Source organism: Pygocentrus nattereri, chromosome 9 (genome assembly GCF_015220715.1).
Source record: "Pygocentrus nattereri isolate fPygNat1 chromosome 9, fPygNat1.pri, whole genome shotgun sequence".
In the NCBI taxonomy this organism is placed as follows: domain Eukaryota; kingdom Metazoa; phylum Chordata; class Actinopteri; order Characiformes; family Serrasalmidae; genus Pygocentrus; species Pygocentrus nattereri.
In genome coordinates this window covers 19,180,433-19,196,448 of record NC_051219.1, presented here as the reverse complement: position 1 = coordinate 19,196,448, position 16,016 = coordinate 19,180,433, and the positions used below count along the sequence as shown (strand labels likewise).

Here is a 16,016-nt window from a genome sequence, read left to right as displayed (position 1 = left end):
TTATTTATTAAATACTTGAACAGTCATTTGAATGATAATGAAAACATGAAACAGTGATGAAATCTGTGCCAGTCAGCACAGACCCGTCCAAACTATATAATAAACATATATAATAAAATATATAATAAAACAATAATAAAAGAGTATTTTCTGTATAACCTTGTAGTTTAGAGAGTTTAGTTTTGCTAGGACTTTGCATTGTCTATTTATGATCGGATCACCCCATTTGTGTGCAAGTGCCAGGTGTGAATGGGTCTACAGTATCTGTAAATCTGTTTGGATTCACACATGCTCACATGCACACACATGCACTGTGAACACTCTCACCTGTCACAGTGTAAGGCTGTATGGCACACATACCCTGTGAGTCAACAGTGAAACACACATCATCAGTATTATAGAATCCTGTACTGTCAATAGTGAAGCAGCTTTACAGTGACTGGATCTTCCTCTTCATCACAGCAGTAAAGTTATATGACTATTCTCTCTCCCACTTCTTCATTTTTCTCTTCACTTCCCTTTTCTTTCTATCCCCTCTCCTCCTCTTCTCTCTCTTCCCTGCATGGTATCATTCTCTCGGCCCAGCTGTGGCCACAGTGGGCACACTTTCCACAATCAGTGTTGACTTGATGAAATTAAGCTTCTCTCTCTCTCTCTCTCTCTCTCTCTCTCTCTCTCTCTCCTTCCCTCTCCTTGCTCATGTTTGCTCATTTCTTGCTCGCCCAGGCCCCCCAGGAGCCTCTTCCTCCATATATATATGGAGAGGGAGAGAGAGAGAGGGAGAATGGCAGAGAAAGAAGAAAGAAAGCAAGAAAGTGAAAGTTAGGGAGAGAGGGGGAGAGAGAGTGATAGAAAAAAATGAGAGAAAACAGGAAAAGAGAGTTGCAGAGAGAAGGGAAGAGACAGAGTGAGTGCCAGAAAAATAGAAGGAGGAAAGACAAAGAGAGAGAGAGAGAAAGAAAGATGGAGATAACTTTCCATGCATAATCATCCACGCCTTTGATCACTGTTTTGCAGATGCTATGAATGGGTCTCTCTCTCTCTCTCTCTCTCTCTCTGTCTCTGTCTCTCCCTGTTCTTGCTGTATTCTCCACTCCTCGATAGCAACTAGGCTGGGTTAGGCTGCATAATTAGGAACATGGCAGCACATTAGCATGATCCAGCTCCATTGCTGAGCTGAAGGAGGTGGTCAGGACCCTCTCTCTTTCTCTGTCTTTCTCTCTCTCTCTCCAACACCTCTCCACCCCCACCCCCTTCGCCTCAGAGTGGTGCGATCTGCTGACGGCCCCTCTAATTACCGGCAGCTGCCGGCTGCCGAGTGAAAGGCAAACAGAGAAGAAGAAAAAGAGAAAGAGAGCGGAGAAGAGGGAGTTAGGCAGAGAAGCGAGTTTGATTTGGCCCTGCCGGGGGGCCACACAAAAAGCGACCGCCGTTTAGATCACAGGACGCAAAAACAACCTTTCTGTCTGAAGCACACTCAAAGCTGGTGGGTGTGGATAAGAGTGCCGAGTGCACGCTTGGACTACGGCCTGCATTATGCACACACACTCCTTCCCAGAGTTTCAGCTGAAGGCTACATTCACATTATGGCTCTGAAGTGGCACAGTTCCTATTTTTTGCCTAAACATGACATGGATTAGATTTTCACAGTGCAGTGTGAACACAAAAACCTGATCTTTTTTTAACCTTTTAATCAGATTTGAGCCACTTTTATAAAAGATCACAGATTGGATACATATCTGAATATTGGTGTCAATTATAAATGGTATAATGATATTCAGTACAAGTACGGTATTGTGCAAAACTCAATCTTTTTCCATAACTGCCACTAAGTAAATTTTTCAGTGTCAGGAAAATGAGCATGAGACATATTTAACAGAAAAGTACATGGAAGTCTCAATCATTAAATATAAGAACGATTTTGCAGTATTTACGTTGTCCACTCTTTGCCTTTATTATAGCCATCATTCTTTTCCAAGCTTTTTAAAAATCAAGTTCAGTTCAGTCTGAGAAAGTGGCTGCATTTCTGCTTTTCACAATCCATGTAATCCCAAATTAAGACTTGTCAATTCATAAACTTTACATCTAATTTACAGAGTTTTGGTGCTCTTGTGCAAATTTCCAACTCCAGCTCATCCCAAAGGTACCTCTGCCTTAATGTGATTGGTCCATTGCATGAAGCTAACAGTGCTTAGATGTACATAGAGACAGTATGTTTGGGGGTAGTTTAATTTTAGTCATTTGAAGTATGCTGCCAGCATAAATGGATTTTCAGTGATGACTCTCAGTTTGTCATTACATTTGAATGCTTGTTTGCTGTTAGGACAGAGTGTGAACCACAGAGAAACAGCACTTATCCTCCTTATTTTGGCTTTTCTTGGGCTCTAGAAGGATAGATGGAGGATGCAGAGCAGGAAGTGGAGCGAGAAGGCGAGAAAGAGAGAAAGGAAGTGAATGGGGGGGGCAAAAGTTTGCTGCCAGATTTGGCCGGATTAATCGCCAGTAGAGAACGCTAATCCTAGAGAAGATCTGATTGGCCGAGCTCCAGCAGGGTCTGGGTCACCGGGGTTCCTTTTATATCTGTTGTCATGCAGTAGCTCTGGGTCGCTGTATGGAAGAAGGCAGAGTTTGTGGCTGAAGAGGCTGTTTTATGACTGTGAGTGTGGAGGAGATGTGTATAAGAGCAGAGGATGGGTTATACGTGATTATGCAATGTGTGTCTGTGTCTGTGTGTGTGTCCGGTTGTGAGCTGGCGTTGTGTTTGCATGGCCACTGCAGGCGATCCAGAGATGAGACGATTCTCACAGCAGGAAGAAGCCTTTGATCTCTGCTGTGGGGAGACACACATATACACATTCATCCATCTCTCTCTCTCTCTCTCTCTCTCTCTCTCTCTGTCCCTTTTTCTCTCTCTGTGCTTTTCTGTTTTCCAGTAAGTAATTCCTTTCCATCTTTCTCCTAATCTATTCCTTGTATTCTTCTGTGTACCCCTTCTTCCCCTCTTAGCCCACCACTAATATCTAACTTTCTCTGAGCTTGACTCTCCCATTTTCCTCTTTGTTTCTCTTGCTATTTCTCTCTACATCTCTTTCCCTCTCTGCCTTTCTCTTTTCCCTGACTTTCCATCTTTCCCTCTGTCTTTCTCTCTGTCATTCACATTCTCACTCTTTCCTTCCCTCTCTTCCATTCTGTTTTACCTCTCTTTTCCTTTCTCCCTTTCCCTCCTCTCTTTCTCTCTCTCTCTCTCTCTCTCTCTCTCTCTCTCTCTCTCTCTCTCTGTCTCTCTCTCTCTCTTTCTCTCTCTTTCTCTCTATCTGTTGCTCTCACTTTCTCTCCTAATCTACCTGACTCTCTCTTTCTCTAACTCACTCTCTCTCTCCCTCTCTCTCTCTCTCTCTCTCTCTCTCTCTCTCTCTCTCTCTCTCTCTCTCTCTTCTCATTTTTCACTCACTCTTGTCTCTCTCTCTTTCTGTCCTTTTTATTCCTTTCATCAATCTAAAGTTTCTCCTTAAAGAAAATGTACCTTTCACCTAAAATGACACGATACCTACACCCACGATGCAATGCTTTATGATAGAACTCTATTGATCGACCACTGCTGACAGCTGGAACCCGAATAAGTGAAGCACATTCGCTTTACGAGTCTGATAGGGCCGAGTATAAAATCAACCCTGAAATATCCAGTGCAACCGTATTCATAACCTCAAATCAACATTTACATAAACACTTAAACTACCATCAATACACAGCTAATCAGAAGGGATTGGATTCATCAGCTCTTCGGTGGCCGTCCAGCATCCATATCTAAGTAGTACTAATCACTACGATAATAATAACTGTAATGCCAAAGTGATTACAGTTCAGTCTGCACCATGTCCATATTGACCGTTGATCATGTGGGTCTGTGTTAGCATACAGCCGGACCCTTAGACTGCACCTATCAGTTTGCCAAATGGGCTTCTAATTGCATATCGATCTCCAGCATAGACGGCACAGCGTGTTGGTGCATGAGGCTGTGCGGTCCGCACTCCCTCAGACAGGATTGATATTAATGATGGAATATTTGCGACTGGGACGGGCGAGAGAGGAGACGGATCTGAGAGGAGCAAGAGGTGTCATGTTCTACTTCTCGGTTCAGTCTGTTTTTAGATGGATATACTGGAAAAAATTGAATTACTGGCAAAAACACTGATTTAATGATGGGAGACCTGTGATTCACCTCTGTTCTCACACCTGCTTTCCCTCCTCTCTTCTCCTCCTCTCTACTCAAACTTGCTTTACCCTCCTCTCTTCTTTTCCTCTCTACCCAAACCTACTATTCCCTCACCTCTCCTATTTTGCTTTTCTCAAACTCCCTTTTCTGTCTTCTTTGTTTGCATCTTCTCTTCTTTTCTCTGCTCTTATTTTATCTTATATTCTCTCACCACCTGCTAAGCTGTCTCTTCTTCAGTCTTGAGCCTCAGGAATCCTGCCTGTGTGTAACATTTCTCCTCTTCTTGGCTGTTTGTAAAATGTCTCCCAGACCAACCCCCCCCCCCCCATTCCGTACACATCACACACCTGAGGTGGCCTGTGCTCAATCAGGCTGCCACATCACAAGCCTTTCAGCACTACTGGGATCTGGATGGGATGGGGGGAAAAGGAGAAAGGAAAGGATTTTTTCTAGTGTCCATCTACCCTTGTCAAAACCGTGTGTGTGTGTGTGTGTGTGTGTGTGTGTGTGTGTGTGTGTGAGTGAAAGGACAGTGTAATTGCCTGGCTGAAACACAGGGCTTAAAGCAGGTAGTGGATGAGAGCCCAAAGGTTAGCCCGCCACCTCCATTACCTTCTCTTGTCAGACACACAGACACGCATACACACTCACATATACACACACAGGACAGCGAGATAAGAGCACACACACATTTTAACATTTTAAATAAAAAAATATATATATATCCAAAAGCATTTGATTTTACAGACAAGACAGGGCTACAATTTTTGGGGCTTAACACAAAACATGTTCATGTGTGCCCTTATCTGTCCTGCATTCTCAGACTGCTTATCACAGCGTTCAGTTGCACCTAAACGTAAGTGTTAGTATAATGACAAATCTGAGCACAATGTGTGACTTTACTGAAAGGTTGCTTGGTTTCTTTTTGTTTGTTTTTTTTGCTCAGGAGAAAGATCCGAGCAGCAGGTGGCTTAAGCATATGGACCTCATTATCTAGGAGAAACTATATTAAGGAGATTTAATTTTTTATTTTTCTTTCTCAAAGATAACAAATTAAGCCAACTTAATGCTTTCTAGCTAATGCTAAACGTTCAGCCTCAAGGGTCTCATGAAGACAACAGATAAAGAGGCATGTCATATTGTCACAGCAAATAGATTTGAATGGAATATTTTGGATTCTATATTTTTTTCCCCAATTTCTCCCAAAATTAGTCATGGCCAAAGCCACTGCATCTTCTAAATTGCCACTAATACATTATTATTGAGCAGCTTGACACACTTGGAGGAAAACAATAACTGCTAGCTCTGTTACATCAGCTAACAGATTCCCACAATGGCTAGCACTGCACTGAGCGATGAAGGGAGAGGGAGAGTCATCTTACCCACCCAGAGAGAGTGAGGCCAATTATGCTTTCTTGGACTCCCAGAAATGGATGGCTGTGGCATCGCCGGGGATTAGCCATGCTATCATCTGACAATAGGGGCAATGCTTATTTGTTAATTTTAGAGACATTTCATTTAATGAAATGTATATTTTTGACCAGACTGCTGGCATGATTGGAAGTCCTGTGCACTAACAAGCATCTCTGTGGATGGATTCTTTATCTGTACTCCCTTTCTCTAGCTGTTTTTGTGTAGGTGTGTATTCATTATAAATTGTGTGTGTGTGCAGTCTGTACCTGTAAAAGCATTCCACACAGCGTTTTAGATGGCCCTGGGCCGCCACAAGGCAGACAAAGCCCGAGTTAGCCAGACAGACAGATGTACAGGGCCAGACAGACTGACACACAGAGACAGGTGGGGTGGGCACATACTTCAATTAATGAGAGAAAAAGAGAGGAGGATCTCTAACCACACACACACACACACACACATAATGACCATCTATCAGCACCATGGCAACCACAGCATCCCCATCCCCTCTACACTGCCAAAATAAAAATCAATGCTTTGGCAGCTTAGTTTCAATGCGCGCACACACACACACACACACACACACACACACACACATTTTCAGATGGTATTCACAAGCCATCGTAGACATCTGAAAGCGCATTAAGTGTCATTTTCCCTCGAGCATTAGGGATGTAAAAGAGATGCTGCAAAATGCAAGTCGACATGCTCCCTGTCAGAAAGGCCTGGGCGAGAGAAAAAGAGCAAAAAAGGAAACGGGAGTAAAGGAGAGAGGGTGCAACTGAGCGAAAGTCAAAAACAAAGAGAGGCTTGATGAAGCATAAGCATACAATTCCCATACACATCAATGCAAAACAAAAGTGATTACAAAATGTGTGCTCTTAAACAGTGCTCTGGTGGAATGTACAGGTCTGCACAAGCTTGATTATTATTATTGATGTTCACACCCACATGCTTCAACATTCACCTGCGCCTGCAAAATGTGTACTTCCTACATACACCTGCCCACCAGACCTAGCACCATTATGGCCCCCACCCACCATCTTCAACCATATGTAAAGCCTGCACCTGGCTATTTCAGCCATATCAACCTTTGTCGAGGATGGTCATGCAACCGTCATAACATGGTGGAACAGCCTTGTTGTACCTCCACACATCCAGTCATAAAAGTAAACATTTGAATGTTAAAAGGTAGAAAAAATGACTTTGTGTATGTTAAGGCTAAACAAAACCTTGAGATGAGCACATGACAGCCCTGCCAAACAGCTCGGCTTTGCTACTTTTTATCTGAATCAACGTCATGTTTTATATGTTCTATGTGTATCAACATTGTTATGTGGTATGCCACAGGTTGAAGGGGCCAAAATAAACACCCAGTAATTTTCCAGTTATTCAATCAACTTGCAACAGAGAATCTAAATGACTGACTCTAACAAATTCATATATTGCCAAATATTTTGAACATAACAGTAATACATATGTAGTACATATTTTCACATTTTCTTGCCAGAAGCTGAACAGTGTACACACCCCCACAAGTGACAACAAGAGCATCGTCAAACACACCCACAAGAGACAAACTAGAGGCAACATTAGCATGTTAACTTATGGTTAGGAGTCTTTCCCAAATCAGCCTACAACGGTTGACAAAATCTGCCACAGAGGGATTTGCCATTTACTAAGTACTTACTAGACATATGTGAGTTATAATAATCTTTTGGGGGTCCACATTATCTCACAAAACTTGATGTAGTGAATTCTTAACACCCCTGCTGACATTGTTGGAGTGTTGTTCAAAATAACCATAACATAAAATGTGATGCTTTCCTAATGAGATGTTGTGCAGCACTTTTATTGATCCTACAATAGATACGTCATTGTGTTTTATTGCCTAACTATGCCAATTCTGGGCACAACACAGCATCAACAGCAGTTCCAGGGTCTGTTGAGGGTTGGGTGCCTTGTCCGAAGGTGCAACCATGAAAACCCTTCTGGGATTTAAACCCAAAACCTTCCAGTTGCTAGCTTCCCTCTCCTACTACTAGGGTATCAGCCACTGGCAATATATAAGGGGTTATCAGGGATTTATTGGTGGGATTTCCTGTGCTGTGGTGATGTTGAGTAGAAATCTAGAGTGGGTACAAGAGCAATGATCTAAGCCAACCCGCTGCATGTAATCCCAGGGTGAGGCTGAATTAGCGGTACCTCACAGAAACAGATACTGAACAATAGCTGAAGTGATATAAAATATGCATTGCCCAGTAGGGCACCTCGTGAGGCCGAAAGGACAGGGTCTTTGCCCCCCGAGTCTGTCTGTGCTTAAAAATAAAGCTTCCACAGACAGTTCTTTGGAGTGATGCTGTTACAGGGCCACTTTTGGCTCTCTAAACACCTAAAGAACCTTTCAGTGAATGGTTCTACAAAAGAATCCTCTAACAGTTTTCAAGCTAACCTCTATATGCTGAGCCTGTACCAAACAGACAGCTACTACAGAAATGGTTAAGATATTTCCATGTACTTGATTCAAAACACACTTATAATAGAAGCCAATGAGCAGCACTTCTTGCACCTTTATTTTTAACCATGTACCATAAAATTACATTTAGATACTACAGAACTCAGGTCGTATTGTAACCATTAGGCTATTTGCTTATCAAATAGTAGTGCTCCTTGCTGTCTTACATGGCCTGCTTCCATTCTCTCTTACAGCACATGCTCAAATTACCTTTAATGTGTTTTTCTGCTGCTGCAAACTCCAAGTTGAACCTTTCACTGTGAGAAGTACTCTAGAGACCGAGGATCATTTGAACCCTAAAAGAGTGCTATTTTTTTTATTCCCATTCGCTGTCTCACATGAAGAGCTACAAGAACTGTAAAAACGTTAGCTACTGATCTGAAGTCAGATTCCTTATTAAAAGATTCCACTGAGACCTCCATATTACTCCCAGGAGTGTTACTTTATCTTACCTCTCATACAATCAGCAGTACATTCAGAGCTTTCTCTCTGTGTTTCCATTAAGTCATTCAGATCTGCCCCCTGTCTTGTTGGACCATAAACCACTGTAAAATGTATCAAAATGTGGAATTGAAGCTGTCTGTGTGCTACTGTGTTTTCTATGACTATATGAAAGAAGCACAATGCTGCCTTTGTTGTTGTATGCACTGCAATAGTGATTTTGATTATATATCTACATGCTGAAGTTGTAAAAAATGTTGTTCCATGCTTTCTAGCAAAACTTCTGTAAACAGCAATGGCACATGGCCAATGACAGCATGCATCCATGTAAACGTTAACTGGCATAGCAGTAGTGGGTAGACGCCTGCAGGCTGATAGTGTTTGCCACTATTTTATCCTGAGACATGTTTTAAAAATAAGCTAATATTGTTTTAATATTGTGTTTTTGTTTAGGTTTGATTTTGCTATACATGGACTTCCAAGTACAACTAAAGCCTGTGTTCTTGAAAAATTCAGGAACAAAAATGGAATAAGAATTCAGTTTATTCCACTGCTGTGACTGATGTCATAAGTTTGGATATTTGATATTTGTTTTATAAGAGTGACAATTAAATGTGACTAAAGTGTGTAAAAATATTCCTGGTAGACTTGCAGACACAATAAAAATCTGTTTTTTACTTATGAAAATAAATGACAACTGATGCAGAAGAATGGGTTAAATATAGCTGCATTTTTGCCATGGCTTTGAAGGGTTAATCAGCGTGCTTTGTCTAGGTGAATATGAGGCCAGTAGTTATGAGCGCTGCTGGTAGATATGCTGATTGAGGCAAATGTGCATCAAGTACCATGGACAGCGGTCTTTCCTCAGCTTAGCATGAGTCCAATAGAAGAAGATTGCATAACCTTTAGTACTGCATATTGTGTGATGGAATGAATGACAATAATAAACCATAATAAGAAAACAGACTATTCACTGCTAATATCCTTTATTTCTTTTATGTCCACAGAGTTAAATGAACTGTGTAGAGTATATTGTAATAGAGTATATAATAATAGAGTATATTGATGAGTTATTTTCTCTTTCTCTTCCTCTCCATAGGTGTTCTCAGAGAGACAGATGTGAACGGGCCAATGAACCCTACCGTTTTGCAGCCACCCTGAACCAGTGCATAAAGGCCACCGTATACCCTGACAGCATTGCAGTTTCTGAACCCGGTGTACCAGTAAGTCACAAATTTTGGTACCATTTTGGGGCATCAAGTGCAGGTTATTCATTTTTCAGCAACAGGATGAAAACTAAAAACATGTTCAACAGGAACATAAAGGAGCTTCAATAAATAAATATAGTCTCAGTTTTTTCTGTATTTAGTTTGTCCATCCTTTGCCTTTATTACAGCTTCCATGCTTTTCTGGAAACATGATTTAATTATTTGCAAAGAAATCTAAAAATTATATTTATCTATGATTCTTGCAGGTACATCCAAAGTCCAGGCTTAGATGTTGGTTGCATTTTCTTATTCTCATTGTCCATATAATCTCAATAGCAAATTTAGACTCTTTAGACTTTCCTCAGACTTTTCTCTTTTTTATGCAAGTGAATTATTTTATATCTAATCTATTTAATCTTGCTTCATGTTTTACATCATTTTAGATACATGTAAAAAAATCTGCAAGGCAGCTAAGTATGTTTGGGTAGTTTGTTGTGTAAATGTCAGTGTTTATTTAAAGTGAAACAATGTCAGTGAGAGCTTTGGGAACCTCTTTTGTTGGGAGGACACAACTGTAAGACACTGGTTTTAAGATTTGAAAGAAGGAAGAGTTGAAGTGGCAGTTGGGTGCAAAAAAAAGGCTTTTGTATAATTTTCTGTTAAATATTTTTTACCTATTTTTCCTGAGCAATGAATAACTTTTGCTCAATGGTTGTTTTGACTGGAAATCGCATAAATAAAAGAGTGTTCCATTTTCCAGTGTAGTTCAGCTCAAATGAATTTTGAGGAAGGTTTAGTGAATCTGAGAGAACGCTCTCTCTACACTCACAGTCAGCTTTTTAAATGCACAAAAACATAGATGTGGAATCTGTTGCTTTCTCTGGTGACTGTAAGCACAAATTGCCTAAATTTGTTCTGTATGGAGATGTGTTGATGTGCTGTTTATCTCACTTGCTTTTCGGTTGAGCGGTAATGCATGGTGTGGGTGGATGGGAGACTGAGCGAGTAGAGGCAAGGTGCATGTGTGGGTGAGATGCCAAAATGTGCATGTGTAGGCTGATGTGGGAGTTTTGTTTGAGGAGAGGCTGGCGTGTGTTCTGTGCCGAGTTGAGGACGGCCAGAGAGAGCGTTCTCTGTCTTTTCTTTTTCTAGCATTCATTAAAGCTTTTATTTTAAACAATCACTCCTTTCTGTCCTTCTATTTCTTTCTCTCTTACATGTGCTTCATCCTGTCTTTCAAGGATATTTCCACTGCCCTTTGTACACACATTTTCCACCGTATTACTATCGCTAAATACCAATCCAATTCACTGCTTACACCTAATGTTAACAATCTTAACCTCAAACCAGAAGGAACTCTTTTTTTATTCATTTGTTACTTCAAATAAAAGCTGAATTTTTGTTAAAGCTAGCCATTTGACTCATTGGGACTAACTAAATGTTCCTACAGCATCTAAATGTTAAAAATTTCAGTCGTCTTGGCATCATTTGGTTCCCACAAACAGCTCAGGCTTGCAGTATCCAAATATCAAACCAAGTTTGTGAAGTACAGAGAGCAGTTTACGGAGGTAACGAGCTGCTCTGTCGCTTTACTCCACCGAGCGACAGCAGCAGGCTCAGTGACGGGAAGCTATTGCCATGACAACAAAGCCCATGCTGCAAAAAGCAGCGAAAAAGAATCAAATTACCTTTATTAAAAATGCTGCTAGCAATTAGCCACCTCTACCCACACACAAATAGCCACAGCGCGGCAGCCATACAGCTAACATGCAGCAAAAAGAGCATAAAAAGCACAACATAAATACAGGCAGGAGCTTCAGGGATTAGCAAGTTAGCAAGATAGAAGCCCAAGTGTAGCATGCCCAGCAAGAGGAGATCATTCCTAGTCCATGACAAAAATGAAACATCTTTTCCTCCTTGCTTTGTTTCATTTTTCCTGAGCTGTAGATCATTGCCTCATTGAATATATATATATATATATATATATATATATATATATATATATATATCAACAGAGCTGGCTTGCATGTGAATCCACATGGCTACCAGATCAAGCAACATCAAGGAAAGCAGATAGGAAAGGATGTTTCATTAAACTGTAGACCTCAAATGATGTGGGCACTTTGTCTACATCTGATGAGACCTTTAAAGTCATGACGTCATTCTGTAACTGGTGGTGTCTTGCCCATATTCCAGGTCTGAGGGGTTACTCTTCATAGGAAAAATGGATGTTTTTTTCAAACATAGCTGTTATCACACCCTATGGTACTCAAAAAGGTTCCAAACTCTGTTGGTGTCACAGGATCTTCTCAAATACGCCTTGTTTTGCAGTTGAAATAGGAACAATTCAACATAAATGCTTCACTGTTGTGAAATGAAATTATGTCACAGTAAAGTAAGTTTACTGTTGTTCTTTAATACATATATTTAATAATATAACAACTTCAGCTACTCAGATTGTAGCAGGTTAAGCATAACATTTGGCAAAGCTTACTGGTTTTCACAGGGAATTTTGTTCTTATAATTTCAGTTCAGTGCACAGCAGTGTTAGCTTGCATAGCAGTAGTACTTTGGTTATTTAATGGCCTCAGAGGATCCATTAAAATTCTGAGGAAAATGTATGCATGGCAAAATGTTTCGGCTTTGAAACATTTTTTATTTAACACGGTGCAGTTTTCAAAAACGGTATTCATTATTTTGCGTCTGCTAAATAAGCTGAGACACAGAGTTCCTTAAATGGGCATGATGCCAACTACACTATGGCAACACAGATTTATTGTTAAGCTTAACTCAAACGCACACCAAGCATGATTTAATGGTTCAAACCATGAGATATGCTGTTAGTTGTATTTAAAATAAAGTTTAAATAATGAAGTTCCAATACACCTTTACTCAGGACTTTCAACATGCTTTTGTCATGGCCACTCTTAAACAATTGCTTAACAGGAGTGACTAAAATGTATTTCTGTTTTGATAACTGATGGGATGCGGGGAGAATATTAAGCCTAATTGCGTTTCAGCTGCATTATTAAACAATGCAGTTTACTAGTTTTATATACTTTATAAAGAAACTCAAAAGCTCTCTCCCAAGCTCTCTCAAAACCTAGGTGGGTAGATGTTTTGGCGCTGGCAGTGTTGTTTGATTATAAACCAGTTTTTCTTTACAAATATTACATTTTACTTTGCTTACCAAAGGCAGGCAAACTTGAACATCACTGGGAGGAATCTAGTCCAAACCTTTCGGCTCGCAATAATCAAATGCCTGGAGTTGAGGAATCGATTCATTTTGGGATTGACTCCCAGCCCTCGCCTACACTTTCTATAGTTCTTTGCTAATATATTGGCCTGTTTGTTGACCATAGATATTCATTTGCTGCTGGCTTATCAGGCTGGAAATTTCATACATAAAACATCTGAATGCATGAATCAGATGCTTGTTCTAGAGAGATTTGGCTTCAGAAAATCTACTTTCTGAGCTCTCTCAGGATTAGCAATTAGCTATGCTCCCCACAGCTTTCCTTTTCATCGTACGAGTCGTGCACACGTGCGCATGTGTAGCAGGGAAAACACGTGTAATCAGCGAGCAGACGGGTCAGCTCCTGGGCTGTGTAATTAGCTGCTTTGTGGACGTGCCTCTGCGCGGAAAGACTGGATGAAAAGGGCATGGGAACGTCTGAGCGACAGCCAGTGCTGCTGTCAGGCCTCGTTGGTGATGCGTTATAGCTATAAGCTGGCTCTCTCGATCCACTCAGCGTCCTCGCTGTTTTAGATGCTAGTCAGCTGGAACGATGAAAACCTTCAAACGGTCAGGTGAAACAGAAAGCCTTTACAAATGCCAACCCAGTCATTACAAACGCTCTTCTACCAGGCTGGAGCATGAAGCGCCCGCCCCAGCAAGGAGCTGGAAAATATTTATTTATAGAGAGCTCCAGCATCTGTGTGGGACTGCTCCCTAGAGGAAGACTTCAAAAGACAGTGTGTCTGTGTGTGTATGTCTGTGTGTTGTTGTGAGCTGAGAAAGAGGAGTTCAAGAAGTTGATTGAATTTGTCAGATGTCCATTTTCATCTCTTTAAAATGCAAAAAAACAGCCTTACTAGTTCTTTTTATAATGCAGTGTCACTTGCATCTGAGGCTAAGAGTTGGCTGACAGTTTGAACCACTGCCTTATGGTGAGGCCATCTGTTATGTACCTGCAGGACTATGCTCGCTTCAGAAATACTGCAGTGCTAAGCTGATAAATAAATAAAGAAATAAATAAAGAAATAATAAAAGTAAGTAAGTGAGGAAAGAAGTAAATACATGAAAATGCTTAACTTTTTTTCTCTCTTGCCCCTGCATTCAGCTGCTGGTGAAGGTAACAGATGTTCCAGATCTCTCAGCTGGAATCACTTGCTCCTTTGGGAACCTGACAGAGGTAGAGGGGACGGTGGATGGCAATCAGATCCTGTGCATTTCTCCAGCTGCTAAAGATGTCCCCATCATTCCGACTGATCAAGGTATTGCTTTAGAGGGATCAAGCAAATTGCATTTATTGTTGGGATAGTGTAGTGGTTAACACCTCTGCCTTCTACACTGTAGACTGGGGTTCAATCCCCACCTAGGCAAACACCCTACACTATACCAATAAGAGTTCTTGGGCAAGACTCCTAACACCGCCATGGCCTACCTATGTAAAATGATCAAATTGTAAGTCGCTCTGGATAAGAGCGTCAGCCAAATGTCATAAATGTACAGTTAAATGTAAATTGTCTGCTTACCTAAAATGCTGTCAATCAAAAAAGACATGTCACATAGCAACAGGTTTGTAATAGGTATGTAACAAAGGGTCACAGTGTCTACCATATAAATTGACATTGAATTATTCAAAATGACAGATAAACCACACAGGTTTTTTATGTGTAATATTAAAAATAGTGAAACTATCACTAAATAAGAAAAATAAATCAGGGTACTATTTTGCATGACTCACTTTGCATGACTCACAAAAAGGCCAGAACATAATCTCCAAACTGCTGGAAAACAATGTCACCAGCATCAGACAACATATTCATAACCATTTCACATTTCTGTGAGATTACTTTTAAAGCTTTCTTTCACCAGTGAATTATTCACATTCTCTAGAACACAGGATTTCACATCAAATCACACTTTACTTTTTTTATGTGTTTTTTAAATGTTGAAAATCTTTCAATGTGTATGTTGTTGAAATAGGATTTTTCATTGTACTGTTCATTTACAGATCTAATCCACTTATCTTTAGATTTTGCTTTACACTCTCAGTCATCGCCCTCTGTCACCTCATTGTCCTCTTTCACCAGCTCTTCATTCACACAAACACACACACACACACACACACACACACAAAAACCTTGTTTGTTTATCTTTTCAAACCACATGCATATTCTATCTATCCGTTCCCTCATCCTCCCTCATCCCTCTTTTCCTCTTTCCTCTGTTGTACTGCCTCCTCCCTGAGGGTGTGGTTTTCTCTATGCTCGCCTATAGATGTCCTATTAATAGAGCTCCTCAGACACGTGCTCTGCTGTTTCCTAATGAGAGCTTCACTCAGTGCGGCCCGCCGGCCTGACACCGAGGCCCTGCCATCGATCCTGCAGGCCGCGCTGATCCGCAGCTCTAATGAGCTCACACTGACCCCGGGTGAGACCATGGGCTAAAGCCGTGCTCCCAGCCACGCTTACACCTATTACAGGTGATGGGCCCAGTGCCCTTTTCCTGTGTCAGTTAGAGCCGCTTTCTTACGGACTGTTTTGGGATCAGGAGTTTGACTCTCAATTTTACCTAGAAATAGAAGACACAAGTGAGGCCTATGAAGGCCTTCAATATAAGAAAACATCTAGAAATCCAGCCCTGCTCTAATGGCCCTTTACGTTTTGTGAACCTTTTATGAGAAATAGACCAAAATAGATTGTCCAAAACCTTGTGAAGTTACTCTGGTGGATGTTTTTATCAGAGATAAAAGGTGGAGTACTTATATATAAGTAGAGCTCTATCCTCAGCAGTTAATCATTATAAACCTTCATTTGTTTTTTAAAGAAAACTAAGACGAAGAGGTCAGTCAGAAAAGGCCTGTTTGCCATCCGGCTCTGCTATGTGGAAAGCTGCTGAGATAGACAGTTGAACTAGTTAATCAGACTCACAGCAGTAGCTCCTGCAGCTTTCAGGTTTCATGCCTAGTTTGTAGAAAAAATTACAAAGCTCTTATCT

The 16,016-nt window shown here is 40.9% G+C and overlaps 1 protein-coding gene across 2 annotated transcripts in view; it reads left to right on the top strand.

Annotated features, from left to right (window-relative positions):
- Positions 1-16,016, top strand: part of plxna2 (plexin A2) — a 280,254-nt gene that overhangs the window by 146,634 nt on the left and 117,604 nt on the right. For both annotated transcript variants that reach the window (XR_005130735.1, XM_017694224.2), the window contains exons 6-7: positions 9,682-9,805; positions 14,134-14,287. Coding sequence is in view for 1 of the 2 variants with exons in the window: in XM_017694224.2 (XP_017549713.1) it covers positions 9,682-9,805; positions 14,134-14,287 (278 nt within the window). In the remaining variant the exon portion in view is untranslated. The remainder of the gene's footprint in view (positions 1-9,681; positions 9,806-14,133; positions 14,288-16,016) is intronic.